The sequence below is a fragment of the Sus scrofa genome, chromosome 6, assembly GCF_000003025.6.
Source record: "Sus scrofa isolate TJ Tabasco breed Duroc chromosome 6, Sscrofa11.1, whole genome shotgun sequence".
In the NCBI taxonomy this organism is placed as follows: Eukaryota; Metazoa; Chordata; class Mammalia; order Artiodactyla; family Suidae; genus Sus; species Sus scrofa.
Genome location: NC_010448.4, coordinates 71,607,342 through 71,633,347, shown reverse-complemented (window position 1 = coordinate 71,633,347; position 26,006 = coordinate 71,607,342). Strand labels below are relative to the sequence as shown.

Sequence of the window (26,006 nt, the reverse complement as noted above, 5' to 3'; positions counted from 1 at the left end):
GCAGGCCTGGTGTGGCCGGGCCCTTTGGCATCTGCCCAACGTGGGCCCACGTACCGGGTCTCCGATGACATGGTTGTCTACCTGCCGCGTGCGGTTGATGCCAATGATGCCAAAGACCACGAAGACCATGGCGCCCGTATCCACCAGCGGCCGCACTGCCGGCTTCCCGCAGCCTGTGTTCATGCAGGGGTTGAAGCCGAAGGTGGCGGAGAGGCGGGCCTTGGGCACTGCGGAGGGAGTCAAAGCTGTACGGGGAGGCGGGGCCCGGCCTCCAAAGGCCCCGCGGCAGCCTCCCCACATGTACCTTTCTCGCTGGGCACGTAGAAGAAGCCCTTGGTCGGCCCGTCGGGGCTGGAGTTAAGCAGGCAACCGGGAGGTGCCGTGCACACGCGCCCGTGGAAAGGGGGCTTGTGGGACTGGGCAAAGTATAGCTTCCTGTGGAGGCAAGGGAGGCCAAGACTGAGGCTGGGAAGGCCAGGAGGGGTTGGGGAGGCTAGGCAAAGGCGGCTGAGGGTGGGGGATGGGAGAGCACAGGGGATGGACTCAGGCTCCCCCAGCATAGGATTAATCTTAGGTTCAGGGTTGGGATTTGGGCCAGTTCAAGGCCAGCCCTTGCCAAGACCCAACCTATTTAGTCCCCTCAGTGCCTGTCCCCTATTTATTTATTATTTACTTTTTGCTTTTTAGGGCCGCACCCACGGCATATGGAGGTTCCTAGGCTAGGAGTCAAATTGGAGCTGTAGCCGCCAGTCTACTTCATAGCCGTAGCAACGCAGGATCCGAGCCACATCTGCCACCTACACCACAGCTTATGGCAACGCTGTAACCTTAACCCACTGAGTGAGGCCAGGGATCGAACCCTCATCCTCATGGATACTAGTCAGGTTCTTAACCTGCTGAGTCACAACAGGAACTCCCTCCCCTCCCTCCTTAAGTCTCTTTGCAGGATGGAAAAGACTAGCAGTTTCCAAACTGTCCTCCAGAGGTGCAAGAATTCAGAGAGCCCCACGGCCCGCCTTGGGGTTGCTGCCCAGAAGCCCCTGCCTGGCCTTAATCTGAACGGTAGCCTCAAGATTCTGTTTGAAGAAAGGATTCCACAGTCAGCTTACTTACCACTGGACTTGATGTAGCTCAAGGTTCTTTCTAGAATGTTCTAAGCTCATCCAGGCAGCCTGACCCTGGTGATTGTTGCCTATGTGAGGAGTGTGCCCAGCCCTGGAGTGCAGGCAGAGGGACCCCAAGCCCCCAAGCCAAGGTGTGTCAGGCCAAAGGGCCCAGTGAGCCCACTCTGGTCACCCCCCTGCCCCAAGCGGCTGCTCCCCGTCCCGAGGCCAGGCCCTGTCACAGACCCGGTTCCCCTGCGTCACCAGTGCAGGCCCCGTGAGGCTGTTCTCTGGACTGTTGCAGTAGTGGGCTCTTTCTTTCAGAGCACGTATCGCCACTTGTCATGACACTGTGCTTGACTTGTTAGCTGCTGCCTCCCGCTAGTCGGCTGGAGGGCGGAAGTCCCATCTGCCTTGTTTACCATCCCCGGGACGAGCCCCGTGCAGGTTCACGGTCGGTGCTCAGTGTTTGTTAAATGAACGAGTAGCCCTGAGCTAACACAGCCTCAGCGATCAGAACACGTGGGAGAAGGCCTGGGACAAACTGCCCCCCCGCTGGCCCGGAGCCCCTCAAGGCACAGAGCTCAGTCATTCATCAGGTTTTCGGGGGCACTCACTCCACGCCAGGCTCTAGGCAGGGCGTGCGGATACAGGAGGTAAATACAACACACACAGACCCTCTCCTGTCACCTTACGGTCTGAGGGAGGGGGAACATTCAGGACATAATTTCTGGATCGTATGTGTTGAGAGCGCAGACAGTGCCTTGGAGAGGAAAGCAGAGCTCGCTCATTCATTCATTCATTCCTTCAGCGTTTCCTGAGCACCTGCTATGTGCCAGGTGTGGAATACAGTGCAGAACAGCGGTAGGGCGCTCCCTGCAGGTGTCTACATGCTGCTGAGGCAAGACAGATGATAAACCAGGAGGTTGGTGTGATTCCAGGGGGTGATGGGAGCCAGAAAGAGAGCAGGGGGAGAGATCGACATGGCTCTTTTAGATGGGCCAGGGCTTCTGGTCAGGGACGACCTTGGGCGGGTGTGGGTGGGGATCTGGGTTGAAGACTGGAACCCTGCAAAGAAGTCAGTGTCAGGAGGAGCTTGGCTGTGCCAAGGGCAGATTCAAAGGCTCTGAGATGGATGGTTTGGTGTGCTAAGGGGCAGCCCATGGCCACTGGGCCTCCTGCAGAGCAGGCCAGAGGGAGAAGGGCAGATGGGGATGCTGATTGCCATCTGATCTTGGTGTCCCCCACTCCTGGGCAGAGGAATGTCTCAACAGTTGTGTGGAAATGGACTGGGGTTTCTATTTTTTTCTTTTCTTTCTTTTTTTGTTTTTAGGGCCACACCTGCAGCATATGTAAATTCCCAGGCTAGAGGTCGAATCAGAGCTGCAGCTACTGGCCTATATCACAGCCACAGCAACTTGGGATTCCAGCTGAGTCTGCAACCTACAAGACAGGCTCACGGCAACGCTGCATCCTTAACCCACTGAGGGAGGCCAGGGATTGAACCCACATCCTCATGGTTCCTAGTTGGGTTCATGACCGCTGAGCCACAGCAGGAACTCCCATGGACAGGGGTTTCTTAACAGTGCCTGCGGACGTCTATCCGCAGACCAGGGCTGGGGGTCGGGGGTCGGGGCAAACACGCGGGCCAGGCTCATCCTCAAGGCTGTTACCGAGTGTGCTGTTGCTCCTTGGCGGCCACGTAGAAGCTGAAGTCAAACTTCCAGCCCCGCTTGGCGTCGCAGGCCAAGGTCGTCACCATCCACTTGCGGGAGGGGCTCGCCGCCTGGAGCAGCCCTACTGTAGACACACAAGCGGTCAGCTTCTTGGTGAAGTTACCAAAAGGCGCTCTATACACCTAAGCAGTGGATCGACAGAGACAAGACAGGTGACTCCGCGAGGCTGCCTCGGCCCGGGCCCGGCCTCAGGCTCTGCCCCCTCCCTCCTTGGAGTGCTCCCTGTCCCCTGCCCCTATTCCAGCCCCTCGGAGTGGGAGAGGGAGCCCCAGGCAGAGGCTCAGGAGGCCAGTGTTCGAGCTTCAAGATGGGGCGAGTCCTCCCCTCCTCTCTGAGCCTCGGTTTTCACCTGCGGATCTGCTCTAAGCCAGGCCCGGAGCTGGGCTCTGAGGATACAGCAGCCAGCCCGATGGGCTCGTCCCTGTCTTCCCGGAGCTGCCAACTGTGATGGCTTCGGGGTCTTTTAAGGGCTTTGAATCGAGTATTAGGATGATAAGACACAGGGTGAGTGGGGCAGCAGCAGAAGAGGGCAAACAGAGCAGGAGGGCAGGCCAGGGCTCCAGGAGCAGGTGACATTTATGCTGAGACCCGAATGAGGAGCCCGCTGCATGTAAGCTGGAAGAAAAGCTTTCCAGGCAGCGGGAACCGCCACACAATGTCAGAGCCAGGGAACGCCTCACAGACCCTCGTCTTTCAGATGGAAATAGAAACCCCGAACAAATGAGTCGACATGTGTAACTGTCAGCCTGGAGGGGTAACAGGGTAGAGGAATACAAGCCAGTCCTGACAGGGAAATCCTGGGGCCCGGGGGTGGCCCTGTGAGGCTCTATTCTGGGGAACTGGACCAGCTGCCGAGCCCAACAATGTAACAAATGGCTCCACTGATTGAGCACCTAGGAAGTTCTAGATGTTACACACACACAGGCCTTGGCTGGTGTACCTCCCACAACCTTGGCTGGTACTTTTCACATCCCCATGTCACAGATGAGGAAACTGAGGCTCAGAGAGATAACGTCATCTTCCCAAAGACACCCTGGTCATAAATGGCAGAACCAGAATCGAACCCAGGTCTGGCTGATTCAGCAGCCCGTGCTCTTGCCCCTCTGCCGGTCCCTGCTGCAGACCCGGCTGACGGTGGGAGGCAGTCCTTCTCTGCCAGTAGCAGCTTCAGCCTTGCAGACCCCAGGGTGACCAGTGCCCACCAGCATGGCATTGAGGGCCCCCTCCCCTGGTAGCGACAGCTCACTGCATGAGGGCCCGGGCTCACCTGGAAGGAGGGCACCTCCCCGTCCCCGGGGGACACGATCTGCCAAGGGGCAGGCAGGCTGGCATTGAGGGAGAACCTATAGACAGCCGGGTGGCCTCTGCTCTTCACCTTGGAGATGTACACAGTGCCTGCAGAGTCTAGGGACAAACGAGGGGTGGAGGAGGGGGACAGTCATCTCGCCTGGCTTCCCCTGACCCTGCGGCAGCCCAGCCTCTGGTCCGGTGACGGACGACCTGGCCTTGACCTTGGGTTCATCTCTGAATGTTGGCTCTGTTCCTCTCTGCTGGACGGAGCCCACAGCCGTGATGGAGGAGCTGACACTGGGACGGGGTGACAGCACAGGCGGAGGGAGGGACAGGGGTGGCGGAAGCCGTGGTGAAGATGTGCCAGAAGGGACGGGGGTCGCGGCAGTGATGGGGATGGTGGGGATTCGTTCACTGACATGAATGGTGAGGCTGGGCTGGTGGTGACAATGGTGAGCACAGAGGGGGGCTGGTGGCCATGGGGTGACAAGGGCATATGGAACTTCCGCCTGTGGGGGGGTTAATTCCCATGTGTATCCCAGCATTCCACCTCTGACAGAGACCCTAGAAGGCATGCCAGCCTCCTGCGTTCAGGCGGCCCCTGCCCTCCCCCAGACATTCAGGATGGATCTGGTACACAAGGCAGACTCATGGGGCACCACAAGCCAGGCTGGGATGGTGGCAGGAGGGGACTGCCCTGTTCTGGCCGAGTGGAGCTGTTGGGACGAAGGGCAAAGGTCTCAAGTTCACCCCTCCCCCACGTGATCCTTCCACAGTGACCCGGGAACCCAGGCTGGCAGGAGAATCAAGACTGGATTTAATCTGCTCTCCCCCCAGCCTCCCCCCCGGCACCAGGCAGGACCTCCTGGCACCCCACCCAGCCAGGCCACATGCCCCACTTACCCTGCAGGGTGGTCTCAGGCCGGCCAGTCCAGGAAACCCCTGAGCCCCGCTTCTTCTTCTCCAGGGATGTCCGGATGTTGTTTTGTAGGCTGTGGGGCTTCTCCTGGAACAGACCTACCCCCCGCCCCAGCCATGTTAGGACAGAAGGGTCTCCCTGGATGGGCAGGGCCAAGAGTGGAACAATGACAACCCCAGGCTGGGGATCAAACTGGCATCTCCACAAAAACAAGCCAGATCATTAACCCACTGCACCATAGCGAGAACTCCTATTTTTCTTCCTTTCTATCTTCCTTTCTGCCTCCCTTCCTCCCTCCCTTCCTTCCTTCTTTCCTTTCTTTCTTTGTCTTTTTAGGGCAGCACCCATGGCATACGGAAGTTCCCAGGCTAGGGGTTGAATTGGAGCTACAGCTGCCGGCCTACACCACAGCCACAGCAACACAGGATCCAAGTTGCATATGAGACCTATACCACAGCTCACGGCCACTCCAGATCCTTAAACCACTGAGTGTGGCCAGGGATCGAACCCACATCCTATCGGATCCTAGTCGGGTTCGTTTCGCTGAGCCATGAAGAGAACTCCTGTTTTTAGTTTTCTAATGAGAGAAATTTTACACCTCCGAAAATTTGATCCTCACAATAATCCTAAGAGGTCGTTATTATTAACCCCATCGGACCAAGGAGGCAGAGTTTCAGGGCGGTCACATGACCTGCAGGGGCCGTGAGAGGCAGAGCCCTATGAGGAACAATCTTGTCTGTCCCTAAAGCTGAAGCTCTTTCTGCTACAATGTGTAGGGTCCCTTTAAGAGGCAGTTCAGAGGCTGAGAGAGAGAGGGGTTGGGGGCTGGACTCTGGCTGGGGTCCAGGCCCTTCCTCAAATGTTTCCAGGAGCTTCGGGATCATCCTGGGGCTTGTCCATCTGTGAAATGGGAGTAGGTACGGCTTTTTGCCTCCAGGCCCTGAGGGATGATGGGAAGACTGGCAGCACAGTGAGACTGGATTGGAATTTGATGCACAGGCAGGCGGGAGAGGAGCCGGAAAAGCAGCGGGGCTGCCTGCCTCCAATTTAGGAGGGGCTCCCGAGCACCTTTCTGAGCTGCAGCCGATTATTATCACGCATTTGGCTAATGCCATTACCAAGGGGAAGGCCAGGTTAATCTGAACACCGCCCTAATTAGATGAAGGCAATTACAGCAGTCAGTGGGTCTTCCCCCAGGAGCTGGAAGCACTCATCCAAGCATCTTTTCATTTGGTTTCTAACCACCCAGCAAAGCGGTATGACCTTGGCTCGACATCCCCCGCCCCCAACCCTGACCTCAGGCTCCCCTCTGGAAGATGAGAGCCTGGATCAGACTAAGTGTAAGGCAAGGAGGCATCTTCATCTCCCCTCTTTGCTCAGCCCGGGCTCGCACTCCATCACCATCTTGTAGATTTCACCTCCTAAAACCCTCTTGACTCCACTGCCACCATCAGCACACCGGCCACAGCCCCCACCATCTCTCATCTAGGTGACCACACTGGCTCCTACCTGGTCTCCCAGCCACGTTTCACCAAGCACACAGCACCAGGAGAGGCTTGATCATGGCCCCTCTCTGCTTAAAAACCCTCTACTAGCTTCCAGTGACAATTGCAATAAAATCAAGACTCCTCACTTCAACCCAGCAGGTGCTGCCCCAGCCCATCTGGGGAGCCTTAGCTCCTGCAACTCCCTCTCTCCAACTTGACCCCGGTCTTTTCCACCCTGGCGCTCCCCTCTGTCTAGACCACATCCCTTCTCCCCCCTCCCAGCTTGCCTAAGCCCTTCCCATTCCACAAGTCTTGGCTTAGACGCTGCCTCCTCCAAGAAGCCTTCCATGATGCTCGGCTCCCCAGGCTCCCTGCTTTTGGTCCACTACAGACCAGATCTACTAGTATAAGAGCCGCCTCAGCAGCGGAATGAATGCGGAGAGTTCAGGAAGCTTGTCTCGCCCACTGCAGTTTCTCCAGCACCAGCGCAGCTGGCACCTAGAACATATTTGTTCAATGAGATGTGGAAATTCTGAGGCTTAGAGGATTTGCCTGAGGTCACACAGTGACGGGGAGCCTGGATCTTGCATCTCTCATCTTTGAGATCTAGACTCCAAAGGCGGCAGAGGCCCCACAGGAGGCCATACCAGAAACCCTCACCTGAACAGGTGATGCAGGAGATGCCTTCAGCGCTCAGGTTGTACTTGAGGTCCAGCAGCACCTGGATGTTGGTATCAGGCCGGAAGAGCAGCGGGGCCCGGCTGGCAGGGCGGAGCCGGCTGGCAAACACCAGGGATAGGATGAGGATGGAGACAAAGAGTCCTGCAAGGAAAGGACAGGCGAGGCGGGGGGCTGAGTCTGGGCGGCACACTCATCACCGGGGCCTCCAGGGCCCAGGGAAAGAGCGGCTTCCTTTACGCAGGTGGGAGAGGGCGGGGAGGCAGGTACCCCAAGGGAGTGGGCAGAGGTACGGCGCCCCAGCCTATTGGTCCTCCAGGGGTAGGAGCCGGTTGTTAGGTGTGTCATTTGGGGGTCAGGATATAAGCTACAAGCCAGTTAGCATAAGCAGCTGGCACACCCCACTTGATCTTACACAACCTTAAACACTAATGATAATGATGATGATAGAGGCACTTAACTTTTATTGAGCACTTACTGCATGCCATACGCTGGGCTAAGTTTTTTTTTTTTTTTTTTTTTATTTTATGGCCATACCCATGGCATATTAAGTTCCCAGGCCAGGGGTTGAATCTGAGCTGCAACTGCAGCAACGCCGGATTCTTGACCCACTGCACTGGGTAGGGGATTGAACCTATGTCTCCACAGTAACCGGAGCTGCTACAGTCAGATTCTTAACCCACTGGGCCACAGCAGGAACTCACACTATGTCTTTCTTCACAACTGCCTTATCAGACAGCATTCTTGTCCTCCGTTACAGGACAGGAAACTGAGCCTCAGACTAACTGGCCTAGGCAAGGTGACACTGCTAGTACGTGGCAGAATTAGGATCCCAACTCAGGGAGTTCCTGTGGTGGCTCAGCAGAAACGAATCTGACTAAGATCCATGAGGTTGCAGATTCGATTCCTGGCTTCACTTAGGGGGTTAAGGAACCAATGTTGCCGTGAGCTGTGGTGTAGGTCGAAGACGCGGCTTAGATTCCGAGTTGCTGTGGCTCTGGCATAGGCTGGCATCTGCAGCTCCAATTCAACCCCTAGCCTGGGAACTTCTGTTTACCGTGGGTGCAGCCCTGAAAAAAAAGGATCCCACCTCAGCCAAGTTGGTCTAACGCCAGAGCCCAAGCACTGGGCACTCTGCTCTGCTGCCTAGCACGATGACTGGCACACAGTAGGTGCTCAGGAAGCAAGAGCTATTGTGGGACCAGCTTCATTCTACACGGGTAGGAGGTGAAGCTCCAAGAGAGTGAGCCTCTGAGCTCCAGCTCATTCGTGGGACGGGGGCAGGCTCCCAGTGCCTGCATGTCCTTTGAGGGGGTCTGTCCCCAACAAGAAGTTGTAAGATGCGGGCAGGAGAGCGGAGAGCTCACTTACCCACAATCACCCAACGGCTCTTGACGGCAGACCACAGGACCCAGTTGTGCAGCAGCTCCTGCAGCTGGATGATGAGCTGGCCCCGGCTGCCCCTGTCAGGAGCTGGCCCCAGGCCCTCGGGGGGCATGGACACCAGGGACACATCTCCCAGCTCCAGCGACACTGCTGGGGCAGAGCAGGGGCCCGTCAGAGGGCTGGCCCAGAAGCGGGTCAGAGCCCAACCTGGCCTCTAGCCTCTCCAGGGAAGCTTGATGGGGATTCCCACAGCCCTCTCACCCAGCCTCCAGCTCAGGACCAGCCTGTCCTCAAGCCACCTTGTCAAGGGTTACTCCCTGCAGCCGGCCCCCATCCCTGGAGGCGGCCCCCGGTCTCGCCAGGCTCAGCGGGGCAGGCCTGCACCAGCTCTCACCTGGCTCCTCCTCCACGTTCAGCAAGGGGATGTCGTCATCCAGGTAGGGCATGGGGCCCTGTGCAGGGCTGCCCCCCGCCGGCTCGGGAGTCGCAAACATGTCCCCTGGGAAGTGCAGGGAGCTCTTGCGGCCACATTTTTGGTGGCAGCTATGGAGAGAGTCAGGGGCAGGGATGAGTGCCGGGGATCTCATGAGTGGGCGGGGCAGGGCCCTGGCTTCACGTGAATTCAAGGATCACAGGGTGGCTACATTTCACATAGGACACACATCACACACTGCCAAGAACCTGCGCCTGACAGCTCTCCAAAGCATCTCCCCCATGGCCTCGGGTACCATGCCTCTTCTGGGAGACACAGGGTGACAGCAGCTGTTATCCAGAGAGAGGGAAGATGACACGCAGCTGCCCAGACATCAAGGGGACCAAAGCAGGGGTCATGCCTCTTCTGTCGTGTGGCCTCGGGGCCCTGACACCGGGAGGATGGAGAAGCGGGGCTGTGCTGAGGCTGAGGCTGCAGCGGAGTCCTGGGCTGGACTGAATGTGGGACCCGGGACTTGCTCTAGGGACTGGGGACGAGAATGATGGACACTGGGAACCTATTGAGTGCTACGTGCCAGGCGTGAGCTGTGGGCCGCCCGTGGATACTCTCACTGAATCCTTATGCCCATTCTACAGAACAGGAGACTGAGACACAGAGAGGTCAAGTAACAAGCCCTTGGTTCCAAAGCTGCCAGGCAAAGGGGCTGAGTCTGGATAAGACTGAGCAGACTGCTGCGACCACTGCCCCAGACTGGGCGTGGGGTGGGGCTGAGTTGGTGCTTCTGTCAAGATTAGAAATGAGGAGCCCTTTGCCTAAAAGTCACTCTGCTTCTATATCGCAACATTGTCATAGAAAGAGTCAAACCTTTCTTTTTTGGCTTTGTTTGTAGGGCTGCACGCATAGCATACAGCAGGTCCCAGGCTAGGGGCTGAATTGGAGCTGCAGCTGCCGGCCTACACCACAGCCACAGCAACTCAGGATCCGAGCTGTGTCTGTGACCACAGCTCGTGGCAAAATCGGATCCTTAACCCACTGAGTGAAGCCAGGGATCGAACCCTCATCCTCACAGTTACTAGTCAGATTTATTACCACTGAGCCACAACGGGAACTCCCAGAAAGAGTTGAATCTTCATGTCCATGGAGCAGATGGCTGCACCTCAGCCTTGTGCAGTGCCCAACCTGTACCACCATGTGTGGCAGCCCTGAAGAGGGTATGCACGGGAGAGCTGAGTCATCCATCTTGGGCCCAAGGCTGAGCTCCCCACTGGCCTCTCATCTCCTTCCCACCCTTCCTTGGCTCACCATGGTCAGGTGGACGCTGTCACGGACCCCTGATATTCCTGCCTGTGCGTGCCCTGCCTGGAGCCCAGACCCTCCATCATTCCTCAGGGCTCCCAGCCTAGGCAGCCCCCAGGCATGATTCCATGTGGCCACCCTCCCTCCTCCCCCGACCAACTGGCCCACAAGACTCAACCCACAGTAGCAGCTCTGGGCTGATCTATTCAACCCTGCACATGGCTCACTGCGTCTAAATATTGTTTTTTCTCTGGGGATGACAACCCTAAGGACATTTAACATGGTGGCCAAGAGCGTGGGCTCCTGAGTCAGATTACGGGCTCTCAATCTTGGCTCTGCTGTCTATTAAACAGGTGACCTTGAGAAAGTTGCCCAGCCTCCCCAGGCCTTCATTTCCTCGTCTGTAAAATGGGTGAAATAAGAGGACCAGCTCCCAGGGTCCTGGGGGCAGGGGTGGTGAGAGCAAGACTTGTACAAAAGCATGTGCCCAGTTCTCAGCACATAGTAGGTGTTTGAATCTAACTACCAGACAGGATTCTCTTTTGCCTTTGCTCCCCCAGCAGTGCCCAGCATAGGACCAGGCATACAGAAGGTGCTCAATAGAGGGGTTCCTGCTGTGGCACGACAGGATCGGCGGCATCTTGGGAGTGCTGTGACGCAAGTTCGATCCCTGGCCCGACACAGTGGGTTAAGGATCCGGCATTGCCACAGATGCGGCTTAGGTCATGACTGAGGCTTGGATCTGATCCCTGGCCTGGGAGCTCCATGTGCCGCAGGATGGCCAAAAAAGGCAGGTGCTCACCAGTGATCATAGCTTTGGGGGGAAAGGGTGGCATGCTGAATGGCCCCCCATGGACCTGATAGATATTCCGGAGAGGAGGACATGGCCCCTTCCCCTCTGCCTGCCTGGCTTACCTGGTCTGGCAGGTGTTCTCCAGCGGTGCCATGTAGAGGCTCCAGATGCCCAGGGCCGCAGGCATGGTGAAGAGCACAGCCAGCCAGCAGCAGGACACGATGAGAGACATGAACAGGCCAAAGTCGTGGACGGCGGGGATCTGGCGATGGGGGGGGCATGGGGGGATGTAGGGTGTCAGGCCTGGAGCTCAGGGAGTCCAGGGCCTCTGCAGCAAGGCCCTCAGGGCCCTGGACCACCCCCAACTTAGGCAGGACGAGGAGGCTGGGGCTGCTGGAATGGAGGCACTGGCCTAGAAGGACGGCAGAAGGGAAGGGCTGGTGCCAGGGGCATGGAAGGGGGAAGGATCCCGCCTCTGGTCTACACTGCAGCCTCTGCATGGATACTGCCTGGCATGGAGCAGGTGTTCCATAACTGTTCTTACTTGGAGGACAGAGGAAGGCACACCCTGTGAGAGCAGGCTTGTGTCAGCGACGGGGAAGGGAGAGAAAGCTGCCGAGAGGGGGACAGGGAGGCGGGGGCCTAGGAGCCAGGGCTGTGCTCCAGAAGTGTCACGGGGACCTGTGTGCCGGGGTGGCAGTCAGAAGGAAACGAGTCAACAAGCAGACAGGCCTTCCCTGTGAAACACTTTCCTGGTTGTCTCAGTTCAGCTCCTGAGGATCCACACATGAGGAAAGCAAGGCTCAGAGAGGTTCAAGAACCTACCTAAGGTCACACAGCCAGAAAAACGGCAGAGGTGGGATTTGAACCCAGGGCTGTCTATTTTCTGGATGTGGTTCTGTAGAAGGCCTGGAGAATCACAAAGTATCTAGTGGTTTCTAGGCAGGATCCTCAGCCCAGCTCATAAAAGCTCTCAGACTCAGGCAGGCTCACTGCCTTTTAGGTTCTGTCAACACTGAGGACCTGGCCTAAGATCCTTCTCCTGAGCCCAACTCAGAGATATGAAGAAGGGTGGGACCCCCGAGAGGACAGTCAGTGTGGGGGATGACAACAAAGTATGAAGCCGGTGGGCGAGAGGGCCCTGGACTGGGGCCAGGAGACTGGAGCAGGCTCACCACTGCCAGCTGTGGGACCATCTGCCAAACGGCCTTCTAGGCAGAGGGTGGATTTTAACTAGGGAGCATCAATAATGAAAACTACTTGGAGTTCCCACTGTGGTGCAGCAGATTAAGGACCTAGTGCTGTCTCTGTGGTGGTGCAGGTTTGAGTCTCAGCCCGGCAAAGAGGTTAAGGATCTGGCATTGCTGCAGCTGTGGCATAGGTCGTAGGGGCAGCTCGGATTCAGGATCTGTCCTGGGAGCTTCCACATGCCGCAGGAGCAGCTGATAATAATATTATTATTATTATTAATCAACACTACTTGTATTATTATCATTCTCCCATTTGTTAAGTTCCGGTGATAACAATTAGTAACAAAAATGGACTCTAGGGATGTGGCAAGTACCCGGAGGTAGAGGCTGCGTCGCCCTCAGAGAAGGGGTGGGTGGGATGAGCAGCGGCCAGGGGTGTGTGGGCGGGGCGGGAGGCGGAGCCAGGGCAGAGGGCGGGCTCCCACCTGCGAGAAGACATTAGCGGCGTAGGCGGCGGCTGTGGTCAGGGAGGTGAAGAAGGTGGCCTTGCCAGCCGTCTGGATGGTGTGGATCATCCGTAGCTGCGGGTCTTCCAGGTGGGTGGCCTGGCGGTAAGTGTTGATGAACACAAAGACGTCGTCCACGCCTACGGGAGGGAGTCCCAGGCCAGGGGGGGCGACTCAGGATCACTCTGCTGTCTCCAGGGTCAGACCCGACCTGAGCCAAGAATCCAAGCCCCACCCTCCGTGCTCTTGGGTCCCACTGCCTCCCCAGAACTAGGCCCTTCCTCCAAACCTTAGCCCCCTTCAAACACTTTCCCCACCATTCTTAACCTCCACCAGACATATCTACCCCTTTCCTTCTATCCCTTGGGGGCTCCATCCACCATATGCCAAGGATCTCCCACCATTCATACTCCCTACCCCACCCCAACCCCCCGGCAACTCCAAGGCTCTGAGGTCTGAGAGGGGATGCTTTAGAATCCCCATGGAAGCCAGGCTTTGCATCCTGGAAGAAGGTCCTTTTGGGGACAGAGTTCCCAAGTGGGAGGCCCATTACCATGGCAATGGAGGTGACTCACCAATGCCTACTATCACGAAGGCAGCCACCCCATTGAGGATGCCCAGGTACTGGATACCAAAGACCACGTGGTACAGGAAGAGGGCCACCAGGCAGCTGAGGCCAATGCTAGCAATCCCGAAGAAGGACAGGAACACTGGGGAGGGCGAGAGGCACAGGGGATAGAGCAGGGGGACCCAGCAGAACACACACCTTCAGTGGCCCTGACCCCCAGTGGGTCTTGCCTCACACACCCCCACCTCCAGGGAGCACCTTCACCACCCCAACTTTGCCCAGCACAGCTGTCTATGCCCAGGGAAGGGGCCGGGCAGGAGGCCTGAGTGGGAGATGAAGCTGTTTCCGAGTAAGGCAGCTTGCTCATGGGCCCTCATCTTTGCAGAACTTACCTCAAGTGCTAGTATGGAATTATTATATATTTAATGCCTGTCACCCAAGTAGCCTAGAGGTTCCACGGGGGAAGGAAGTATGTCTGTGATGCTCAGCTCTAGACCTCTGGCACCTTAGAGCATCTGGCACATTGTTGGTATCCAGTTAAAATTTGTGACATGAATGAATGAATGTCTTTTTCATTTTTGAAGGTATGACCAATTTCTCATTCACATGGGCAATAAACAGTACCTACTGTATACACAGAAAGAAGCAGCTAGGGCACATGGGGAGATGGAGGTGGAAAAGTGAACTGACCCACTAAGGGCAGCTGGCCTGGGACTATAAAACAGGCTATGGAATAACCCCTAAGGTGTCCGATACCCTATACTCTCCAAAACTTGTCAGCAAGGTTATCAGCAAGAAAAAGATGGTCAAAGGGCAAAAGGTTCAACTGTAGGAGGTCCTTGGATGGGGGCCCTTAGGTGTGGTCCCACCCACCTCTGCACCTTCAGCCTACCTGCCTGGGGTTAGGAGATGATGGCTGAGCACCCCTCCCCCTGACAGCAGTTTCAAGACCATTTCTGGCATTCCTGAGCAGGAAGGCTTTGTCCAGAGAGAAGCACACTGGGAAGAGAGAAGGGGCTGGCTCCATGCGGGGCCTTCAGAGAAGCCCTACCTGAGCAGGAGGTGAGAATGTAGACGAGGGCCGCGATGCAACTGCTGCTGATGAAGGCCAGGAGCATGTCGTTGTTGAAGGTTCTGCGCACCTCATAATCAAAGAGATCCGTCCCCCCATATAGAACCTGGACTTTGCTGGGGGAGGGAGGATACAGAAAGAGGAAAGACGGAGTGGATCAGAGATGGAGGAGGACTGGGAGACATCCACCTCACCAGAGACTCTTAGCTTGGCAGTACACTGGGATCACCTGGTAGCCTCCAAGAACCCTGATGTCCAGGCCACACTAGACAAACTAAGTCAGAATGTCTGGGGTGGGGCCAAATCATCAGTGAGGTTGAGACCACTGCTCTACACAGACAACAACCAATTAGAGTCAAACTCTGTGTCACCTTCCAATTCTCAATTACTCACAGAAAAATTCTAAATTCAAACCAGCTTGCAGATATTCAGTTGTACACAGCTATTCAGTGTGCATTTCACAGAAGTTATTCTTAAAAGAAAAACATAACCAAGCTGGTCAAGTTGAGTTTTAAAATACAAACAGGAGTGAGATTTGCATCTGACCAAGATGGAGTAACACAAGACGAAATCTAGATTTACCTCCCAGTAAAACTAACAAAAAAGGGGAAAATATATGAAAATAAGACTCTGGACATGAACCAACAAAGAATGATGATCTCTGAGAGATGAGAAACAAAATGTGCTCTATATTTACCTTGACTTACTGGCTTGAGAGTTTCCAGGGCTATGAGTTACTGGACTTCTCAAAAGAGGCTGAAAATTTTTCCAAACTTGATGAAAACATTATAATCAAATTGCTCAAAATCAGTGCCCAAGAGAAAATTTCCAAAGCAGCCTGAGGAAAAAGATGCACTACAGAGGAATAAAAATAAGGATGACAGCAGATTTCCCTTCAGAAATAATGCAAGCAAGAGGATGATGGAGCAAGATCCTTTACCTACTGGGAAAAAGTCAACCCAGAATTCTATATCCAGCAAAAATAAACTTAAAACACAAAGGCAAAATAAAGACTCTTTCAGTATACAGAAGCCGGAAGAATTCATCTCCAGTATACCTGCAATACATGTTAAAGGAAGTCCTTAAGGCAGAAGGAAAATGATAACAAATGGAACTATATATATATATATATATATCTACACAAAGGCACAAAAAGGACTGGAAACAGTAACAATATAAATAAATACATAAAATTTCCTTATTACTTATATATATCTTTTAAAAAGATAACTGACCACTTAAACAAAAATGATAATAATGGTGATGATGTAATGAGGGATTTATAACATATATGAAAATAAAATGTATGACCACAATAGCATAAAGGCAAGAAGGAAAGAAATGGTGGTATACTATTCATACATGAAGTGGTTTAACATCATTTGAAGGTATACTTGTAATTTAAAGATGTATACTATAAACCCTGAAGTAATCACTAAATGAAATAGTCATAGCTTAAAAACTAACAAAGGAAGTAAAAATGGATTAATAAAAAATTCTCAGTCCAAAAGAAGGCAAAAGGGAACTAAGACTATATAGGACAAAGAAAATAAAATAATACAGTCTTAAGTCTAACTATAGTAACAATGCATTAACTATAAATGGTCTAAATGCCCTAACCAAAAGTCAGAAAGTGATTAAATTTAAAAGACTCAAGAATTAGATGCCTACAAGAAACTCATTTTAGATACAGGGATAAATAGGTTAAAAACAAAAGTATAAAAAAAGATACACTACACTAACACGAATTTTTTTTTAAAAAAAAGCTGGAGTGGTTATATTGAGAACAAATGAAGTAAATTTCAGAGAAAAGAGTATTACTACAGATGAAGAAAGTAATTTAAAAATGATAATGGGGTCAGTTCATCAAAAGGATACAACAATCCTAAATACCTAATCACAGCGTTTTAAAATACACGAAGCAAAAAGTGATAGAAATGAAAAAAGAAATAGACAAACCTGCAATTATAGTTGGCTATTTCAAAACCTCTTTCACAATAATTGCTAGAACAATTAGACAGAAAAATCAGTAAAGGACACAGACAACTTAAAAAACACATTCAACCAACTTGACTTAGTTGACAATTATAGAACACCCCACCCAACAGCAGAATATACAATTCTTTTCAAGTGCAGAGGCAACATTTCCCAAGCCAGACTGTAGTCTAGACTCAGTAAATTCAGAAAAACTTATGTCACACAAAGCATGTTCCCTGACCACCAAAGAAATAAATTAAGGAGTTCCCGTCGTGGCAAAGCAGAAATGAATCTGACTAGGAACCATGAGGTTGCAAGCTCGATCTCTGGCCTTGCTCAGTGGGTTAAGGATCTGGTGTTGCTGTGGCTGTGGTGTAGGCTGGCAGCTGCAGCTCCAATTAGACCCTTAGCCTGGGAACCTCCATATGCCGTGAGTGAGGCCCTAAAACAGCAACAAATAAATAAATAAAAAAAATTAATTAATTAAAAATTAGCAACAAGACAATATCTGAGAAATTTCTAAATATTTGGAGACTAGCACATTTTAAAATAATACAAGGATCAAAGAAGAGATCAAAAAGGGAAATTGAGAGTATTTTGAATTGAATGAAAATGAAAGCACAACAGTCAAAACTTGTGGGATGTCCTAAAACAATGCTTAAGGGGAATTTTATAGCAATAAACACCTGTATTAGAAAAGAAGAATGTTTTAAATCAATGATGTCAGCTCCTACTGCAAGAAAATAGAACAAGAAAAAATTATACATAGAGTAAGTGGAAGAAAGGAAATAATAACGATCAGAGTATAAGTAAACAAAGAGGAAGACAATAAAGAAAAATCAATGAAAGCAAAACCTAGGTCTTTGAGAAGATCAATAAGATTGATAAACCTCAAGCCAGACTGATCATGAAAATAAGAGATAAGCTATTACTACAGTTTTTATAAATATTCAAAATAATAAGGAATATTATTAATCACTTTGTACCAACAAATTTGACAATTTAAATGAAATGGACAAATTTCATGAAATATACTACCAAAGCTTGTGAAAGGATATATAAATAACTTTAATAACCTTACATGTATATTTAAAAATTTAATTTGTAGTGAAAACCTTCCCAGAAAGAAAACTCCAGATCCAGTTTCACTGGTGAATTCTATCAAACGTTTAAGGAAGAATAACACTAATTCTACACAAACTTTACAGAAAACTGAAGAGAAGAGAATACTTCCCACTTCATTCTGTAATACTGGAATTACCCTGATTTTTTTTTTCTTTGTATGGCTGCACCTGCAGCATATGGAAGTTCCCAGGCTAGGGATTGAATTGGAGTTGCAGCTTCTTGCCTACACCACAGCTGCAGCAACTCAGGATCTGAGCTGCACTGCAACCTACACTGCAGTTTGTGGCAACACCAGATCCTTAACCTACTGATGATCAAGGCCAGGGATCAAACCCACATCCTCATGGTTCCTAGTCAGGTTCTTAACCCACTGACCCACAACAGGAACTCCAGAATTACCCTGATTTTGATACCAAAATCAAACAGTATACATTAAGAACATAAGCCAATAAACAAAAAGTAATAATAGAATCTAACATTATATAAAAAGGATAATTATCATGACTGAGGAGGATCTACTTCAAGAATGCAAAGATGGTTTAATATTCAGAACACAACCAATGTAATTCACCATATTAAACTAAAAAAGAAATGTATGATCTCCCTACAGATGCAGAAAGCATTTGAGAAAATCCAATGTTCATGACTGATTTTTTTAAATAAAAAACTATCAGCAAATTAAGGATAGAAAGGAATTTCCTTAACTTGATAAAGGACATCTACAAAAAACCTACATACTTTGGTTGGAGATAATACAAGTTTGTCTGCTGTTTTCACTTTTATTCAACATTGTACTGGAGGTTCTAGCCAGTACATTCAGGCAAGAGAAAGAAATAAAAGGCATCCAAATTGGAAAGAAAGAAGGAAACCTGTCTTTATTAGCAAAAGACATAATTAATTACAGAGAAAATCAAATTAAATCTGCCAAAAAAGTCTAGAACTTATAAGGAAGCTTAACAAGGTTGCAGTATCCAAAATCAGTTATATTTCTATGTATTAGTTACTAACAATTTGCAAATAAAATTTTTAAAAAATTTACAGTAACGTAAGAATATGAAATGGGGTAAAAGACATCAGATATGCCATATTCATTGGTCATGAGACTCAATATTGTTAAGATAATCAGAGTTCCCTTACGGCTCAATGGATTAAGGATCCAGTGTTGTCACTACAGTGGCTTGGGTCGCTACTGTGGCATAGGTTCAATCCCTAGACCAGGAACTTCCACATGCCATGGGTAGGGCCAAAAAAAAAAAAAAAAAAAAGATGTCAGTTTTCTTCAAACTGATCTGTGTATTTCACACAATCAAAATCAAGATCCCAGCAGACTTTTATTTAGAGGAATGGACAAACTGATTCTAAAATTCATAGGGAAAGGCAAGGGATCGAGAATAACTAAAACAACTTTGCAAAAGAACAATAAATTTGGAGGACAAGACATAGTATAAAGTTACCATAATCAAGAGAGTGTAGTATTGGTGTGTGAATAAAAAACTAGATCAATGGAACAGAAGAGTTTAGAAACAGATTCACATATATATGGACAAAAGATTTTTGTCTAAGATACAAAGGCTATTCAGTAGAGAAAAGTGATCTTTTCAATAAATGATGCTGGAACAATTGGAAATCCATATAAAAATAACAAATAAATATCAGCCCTTTAGACCATATACAATCCATGCCTTGAACCATATAGAAAAATTACTTCAAAATACAATACCACAGAACTAAATGTAAAATCCTATTTTAGAATGGTCAATAGATCTAAATAAACAGTTACCAAGTTTACCAATGAAGGTAAATGGATATCAGATAAGCACATGAACATGAATAGGAATTAGGGAAACTCAAATTAAAATCATGATGAAATCACCAGGAGTTTCCTGGTGACCTAGCTGGTAAGGTGTTGTCCCTGCTGTGGCTCGGGTTCAATTCCAGGCCCAGAACTACTGCATGCCACAGGCCTGGATCCTCCCCCCCAAAAATCACAATGAGCTATCACTACACACCTGGTTGAATAGATAACATTTTTAAAATTGACCATACCAAGTGTTAGAGTGGTTGTGGAAGAACTGGAATTCTCATACACTGGGAATGTAAAATGGTAAAGCCAACTGGGAAAACAGTCTGGCAATTTCTTAAAAAGTTAAACACACACCTACCATAAGACCCAGTCATTTAACTCTTAGCTATGTATGTAAGACAAATGAAAGCCTAAGTCCATACAAAGGCTTATACATGAATATTCATAGCAGCTCTATCTGCAATAACCAAACCTGGAAACAGCCCAAATATCTATAAATAGGTGAGTAGATGAACAAAATGTGGAGTTTCCAGACAGTGGATATTATTCAACATTTAAAAAGAATAAACTATCAATACATGCAACAACATGGATACAATCCAAAATAATTAGGCAGAAGGAAAGAGGTCAATCAAAATTGTGCATGGTAATGATGCCATGTATATAAAACTGCAGATAATGAAAACCAGTATAGAGCGATAGAATACAGAAGGTGGTGCCTGGGGTGGCAGCGGGAAGGAAAGGTGAGGCAGGATGGAGTGATTATCAAAGGAACATGAGTAAACCTCTGGGGGTGTTGGGTTCATTCACTCTCTTGATTGTGGTGAAGGTTTTATGGTGTACAAATGGGTCAAAACTAATCACATTGTGAACTTTAAGTACATGCAGTTGGTTGTATGTCAACTATAATTCAATGAAGCTATTTTAAAAACCAGACAGGATAAAAAAAACCAGATATTTAAGTAGAAAAGATATTTGGATTAGCTACTTTGTTGAATTAAATGGGTTAATTGATCTTTCATTAGAGTAGAAAACTGAAAGTTCAATCAATTGTTCATTCATTCATTCATATAGCATTTATAGAATGCCTTCTAGACTCCAGGTCCTATCTTAGTTACTGGCTTTAAAAAGACACAGATCCAAATTTTTTTCTTTTTTGTCTTTTTGCCTTTTCTAGGGCCGCTCCCACGGCATATGGAGGTTCCAAGGCTAGGGGTCTATTTGGAGCTGTAGCTGCCGGCCTATGCCACGGCCACAGCAATGCGGGATCTGAGCCGCATCTGCAACCTACACCATAGCTCATGGCAACGCCAGATCCTTAACACACTGAGCAAGGCCAGGGATCAAACCTGCAACCTCATGGTTCCTAGTCCGATTCGTTAACCACTGAGCCACGATAGGAACTCCACAGATCCAAATTTTCACTCTCAAGTACAAAAGAATAGCTCATGCAAGACCAATACTCCTGCTTAGAACTACTAAGAAATCAGATAAAATTGAGAAATCATCTGTTTGAGGACATTAGAGACTTCCTGAAGCAATGAGATCTAGAGGGCTAAGACTCCAGAAAGGGAAGAATCTACAGAATATAAGCTTCCCATTTACAGCTGTGTTTACCCTGGTGGCAGCTGTTGATTCTGAACACAAGCAGGAAGCTAAAAATCTAGGCTGGGAGTTAGAAAGACTAGCTGAGCTTTGGGCAGAGACCTGCAGACCAGCATAGCATAAAGCCAGTTTCTTGCTCAGCATTTCTGCCAAGTACTGGGGCCCTGTGTGGTATCAGGCTAAAAATCTAAGCAGAAAGCCTCTGAAAAAGCAGAGTAGAGGTATTTTTAGTAGTTTTGAGAGACAAAGATTAGTTTTTGGAATGTGTCAGGGGAAGGGGTGCTGCAGAATACACAAGGCTTTCAGTTGAAAATCCTAGAGAACGAAGGGCAAACTAAAGGTATGTTGAGACTTTTCAGGACTACAAACCAGCCTTGACTACATGTAACTGCTAACTGTTTAAGTGCTAAGCCACAACTCCATCTGCCTAGTGGAAGGAAAGACAAACTTTCTCTGGAAGAAATAACATTATCTGGACCTCTATGTTTTTATACACTATGTTCATTGCTCAGTAAAAATTACCAGGCATGCTCACTGGCAGGACCATGTGACAAAAAAACAAGTGAAAGAACAGATCACAGAGATAAATCCCTAAGTTATCCATAATGGCCAGTTAACTTAATATGCTTAAGAACATAGAGGAGAATATGGGCAAAATAAACTAGGTGTTGAAAAATTTCACAAGGAATTTAGATATATAATGAATCATTGGAAATTCTCAACAGAAAAACATAAAAGTAACATCAAAATCTCAGTAGACGTTAAGATTAGATAGAGCAAAACTAGAACACACCCTCACACCATGTACAAAAATAAACTTAAAATGGCTGAAAGACCTAAATATAAGACAAGACACCATCAAACTCCTAGAAGAGAATATAGGCAAAATATTCTCTGACATCAACCTTACAAATGTTTTCTCAGGTCAGTCTCCCAAAGCAAGAGAAATAAAAGCAAAAATAAACCCGTGGGACCTAATCAAACTGACAAGCTTTTGCACAGCAAAGGAAACCAAAATGAAAACAAAAAAGACAACTTATAGAATGGGAGAAAATAGTTTCAAATGATGCAACTGAGAAGGGCTTAATCTCTAAAATATACAAACAACTTATATAACTCAACAGCAAAAAAACAATGGAAAAATGGGCAAAAGACCTGAATAGACTTTTTTCCAAAGACGATGTACAGATGGCCAACAAGCACGTGAAAAAACGCTCAATATCCCTGATTATTAGAGAAATGCAAATCAAAACTACCATGAGATACCACCTCACACCAATCAGAATGGCCATCATTAATAAGTCCACAAATAACAAGTGCTGGAGGGGTTGTGGAGAAAAGGGAACCCTCCTGCACTGTTGGTGGGAATTAAGCTGGTACAACCGCTATGGAGAACAGTATGGAGGTACCTTAGAAATCTATACATAGAACTACTATATGATCCAGCAACCCCACTCTTGGGCATATATCTGGATAAAATATTCCTTGAAAAAGACGCATGTTCATTGCAGCTCTATTCACAATAGCCAAGACAGGGAAACAACCCAAAGGTCCATCGACAGACAAATGGATTAGGAAGATGTGGTATGTATATATAATGGAATACTACTCAGCCATAAAAAAGAATGAAATAATCCCATTTGCAGCAACATGGATGGAACTAGAGACTCTCATACTGAGTGAAGTAAGTCAGAAAGAGAAAGACAAATACCATATATGATATCACTCATATCTGGTATCTAATATACAGCACAAATGAATCTTTCCACAGAAAATAAAATCATGAACTTGGAGAACAGACTTGTGGTTGCCAAGGGGGAGGGGGAGGGAGTGGGATGGATTGGGAGTTTGGGGTTAACAGATGCAAACTATTGCTTTTGGAATGGATTAACAATGAGATCCTGCTGTGTAGCACTGAGAACTATGTCTAGATACTTGCAACAGAGCATGACAATGGGAGAAAAAATTATGTATACATGTATGTGTAACTGGGTTCCCATGCTGTACAGTGGGAAAAAATTGTGTTGGGGGAAATAACAATAAAAAATAAAAATAAAAAACTAAAATAAAAAAATATAAAAAAGATTAGATACAGTGGAAGACAGGACCAATGAATTGGAATATCTAAACCAAAACATGGAAAGAAAAGCTAGAATAGAAAAACTTGGAAAAGAGCATTGAAAACACATGGGACTTGTGTAAGACAGGCTACAGGAATGCACTGTACAACATAGGGAATACAGCCAATATTTTATAATATCTGTAAATGGAGTGTGACCTTTAAATTTTTTAAATACATTTTTAAATGAAGAAAGCAGCATGCCAATTACCCAGACTCTTCAGCTTACCTTTCCAGCTTCCACCTGTTATTATCAAACATATATATATTTAAAAAGAAAACACATGGGATTCTGAAAATATCTGTGTACTTAGAATCCCAAAAGGAGAGGAGACACAAAATGAGGTATAAACAATATTTGAAGAGATATAGCCAGGAAATTCCTAAAACTGATGAGTTATCAATCCATAGATAAAAGAAGATCTGAGCTTCTTAAGCAGAACAAATACTAAGAAAACCACACTAATATATATCATAGTGAGATTGTTGAAACCAAAGACAAAGAAAATCTTAAAAGCAGCCAGAGGAATAAAAGCAATTCTTCAAAGGGGCAAAAAAAGATTTATGGCTGACTTTTCACCAAAAATGATAGAAGTCACAACACGATGGATTGACATCTTTAAAGTACTAAAAGAAAATAACTGTAAATTTATAATTCTATACCAACAGAAATATATTTCAAAAATGAAAGTAAAATAAAGATGATTTCTATGCAAACAAAGCAGAGGATTTATCACCAGTTAAGTCTGCATTAAAAAAAAATACTAAAGAGAGTTCTTCAAATACAAGGAAAATGATCCCAGAGGGAAATATGAAATTGCATAAAGTAATGAAAGGCAGCAGAAATGTAAATTTGTGAGTAAGTATAAATGGATCCTGAATCAGTAAAATAATTTCATGTCTTATGAGGTTTAAAATGTAGGTAGAATTAGGAGCTCCCTGGTAGCCTAGTAGTTAAGGATCTGACATTCTCACTGTTGTGGCTCAGGTTCGAACCTCTAGCCTGGGAACTTCTTCATGCTGTGTGCGTAGCCAAAAAGATATATATAGAATTAACATGCGTGCAACAAAAATGCAAAAGGCTGAAGGGGTATAAATGCAATGAATGAGTTCTAAGATTCTAGTATATCAGGGATACAATTTGCATTATTCTGAAATAAGTCAAGGTGCATGTTGCCATCTGTCAGGTAACCAATAAAAGACGGACAAAAAAGACTCATTAATTCAAAAGAAGGGACTGAAGCAAGTCTACAGAGGTCCTGCTTGTCACCACTCCTATGAAGTTATGGGGGGATGGTAAGGGGAAGAGAAGTTGTTTTGTTTGTTTGCTTTTTTTTTTTTAAACCCAGGACAGGGGTTCTGTCTCAGCAGCTGAACATATCAAGCAGAGGTAATTGTTGGTATCTGAAACCTTAAAGATCCTTCTATAGCCAGCCCCTCCCAGATTCCCAACCCAGCCAAGTACCTTTCCCTGGGAGTACTTCCATCCTCTATCCATCCATTCATCCATCTAGCCACCTGAACACCCACCCATCCATCCATTCCCCAAATAAATCCCTACTAAGAGTTGCCTGGTACTGTGCTAGGGGCTAGTTCTACAGAAAAGAAGCAGGAGCAATCCCAGTCCTCAAAAAACTCACATTCCACTGAGACATAATTAAACCAGAACATTCTCAGACTTTAATATGCAAACAAGTCACCTGCAAAGTCTGTAGGTCCAGGACAGGGCTTGATATTCTGCATTTCTAATAAGACCCCAGGTGAAGGTGATGCTGATTCAAGAGTTGTGGTTTGAATGACAAGGAGTTTAAAAACTAAAATACAGTGACAAGTGCTATGACAAAATTATAGCTCAGAGAGCTGAAACTCCCACAATGACGTGGGATAACCAGCATCTAAGCCAGATATACCTGACTCCAAAGCCTGTGTATATTCTCCCTTATAGAGAAGGAAAGGGGCTGTGGATGTGGAAAGGCTGGTCATTTAAGGCAGCCTCGAGTAAAAGTTGCCTGGGCTGCATCTTAATGGATGAACAGGGGTTTGCCTGGCAATGGAGCAGGGCTGGGAGAAGGCTCTTAGTGCAGCCACTGGAGTAAAGACACACAGGGTGAGGGCTCTGGATTGGAAAGCCTGGATTTTCAATCCCACTGCACCAATTATACGCCTTAAAATTTTGGACAGCTTACTTTATTATACTGTGTCTCGGTTTCCTCAACGGTAGTATGGAAAGAATCCTAATAGCCTCATTGGGCTGGTGTAAGAATTCAGTTAGGTGGTATGTATAAAGGGCTTAGAACAGTGTGCAGCACAGATGAAGCACTCAATAAATGTTAGCTCTGATTATTCTAGCAGTTACTCAATAAAGGAAGGAGGGTGTTTCGGAAAGAAGGATCCCGCCTGTGCCAGGGGCTGGCTTGTCCAGGCGGGAGACCAAAAGGCATAGGAATTACTGCCCTGCAGGACTGACAGGTGCTCTTTTTCTGGGGAAGGGCCCAGCCGTATTCTCAGACACACATCCCAAGGATTGGAGGCCAACCAAAGCACCCACTGCCCCAAAGCTCGTTCCCATCTTTTAGTTCCTCTCCTCCTAAGGACTGCAGAGGGAGTGCAGGATTCCTCATCTCCATTTTACCAGGAACCGAGGCCCAGAGAAGTGAAGTCACTTGCCCACTATCTCCCTGGATAGGAGAGGCAGCGAGGAACTCCTTACTCCCTGGTCAATACTCTCTCCAGAAAGCCTTCTAACACCATCTCAATACACAAGACCTCCAGGGCAGACGTTCCTCCAAAGCCGTCAGGTTCACTAACCATTAGCACTGATCAGGAAAAGTGCTCTTTCATCTGTCAGAGTGATGAGGAGGATGTATCTGGCTCTGCCCCTGATGTGAATAGACAGACTTTCTAGGGAAGGGTTGCAGG

At 48.2% G+C, this 26,006-nt stretch overlaps 1 protein-coding gene across 2 annotated transcripts in view; it reads right to left on the bottom strand.

Annotated features, from left to right (window-relative positions):
* DISP3 (dispatched RND transporter family member 3) overlaps nt 1-26,006 on the bottom strand; it is a 57,128-nt gene that overhangs the window by 7,598 nt on the left and 23,524 nt on the right. The window contains exons 4-15 of one of the 2 annotated variants that reach the window (XM_003127566.4): nt 14,437-14,573; nt 13,393-13,527; nt 12,797-12,957; nt 11,244-11,383; nt 8,994-9,142; nt 8,585-8,746; nt 7,196-7,357; nt 5,033-5,146; nt 4,107-4,243; nt 2,777-2,961; nt 305-435; nt 55-227 (exon numbers count right to left, since the gene is read on the bottom strand). In XM_003127566.4, coding sequence (XP_003127614.1) covers nt 55-227; nt 305-435; nt 2,777-2,961; nt 4,107-4,243; nt 5,033-5,146; nt 7,196-7,357; nt 8,585-8,746; nt 8,994-9,142; nt 11,244-11,383; nt 12,797-12,957; nt 13,393-13,527; nt 14,437-14,573 — 1,786 coding nt within the window. Of the gene's footprint in view, nt 1-54; nt 228-304; nt 436-2,776; nt 2,962-4,106; nt 4,244-5,032; nt 5,147-7,195; nt 7,358-8,584; nt 8,750-8,993; nt 9,143-11,243; nt 11,384-12,796; nt 12,958-13,392; nt 13,528-14,436; nt 14,574-26,006 lie in introns of both variants that reach the window. The other variant, XM_005664991.3, reaches the window with a different exon arrangement.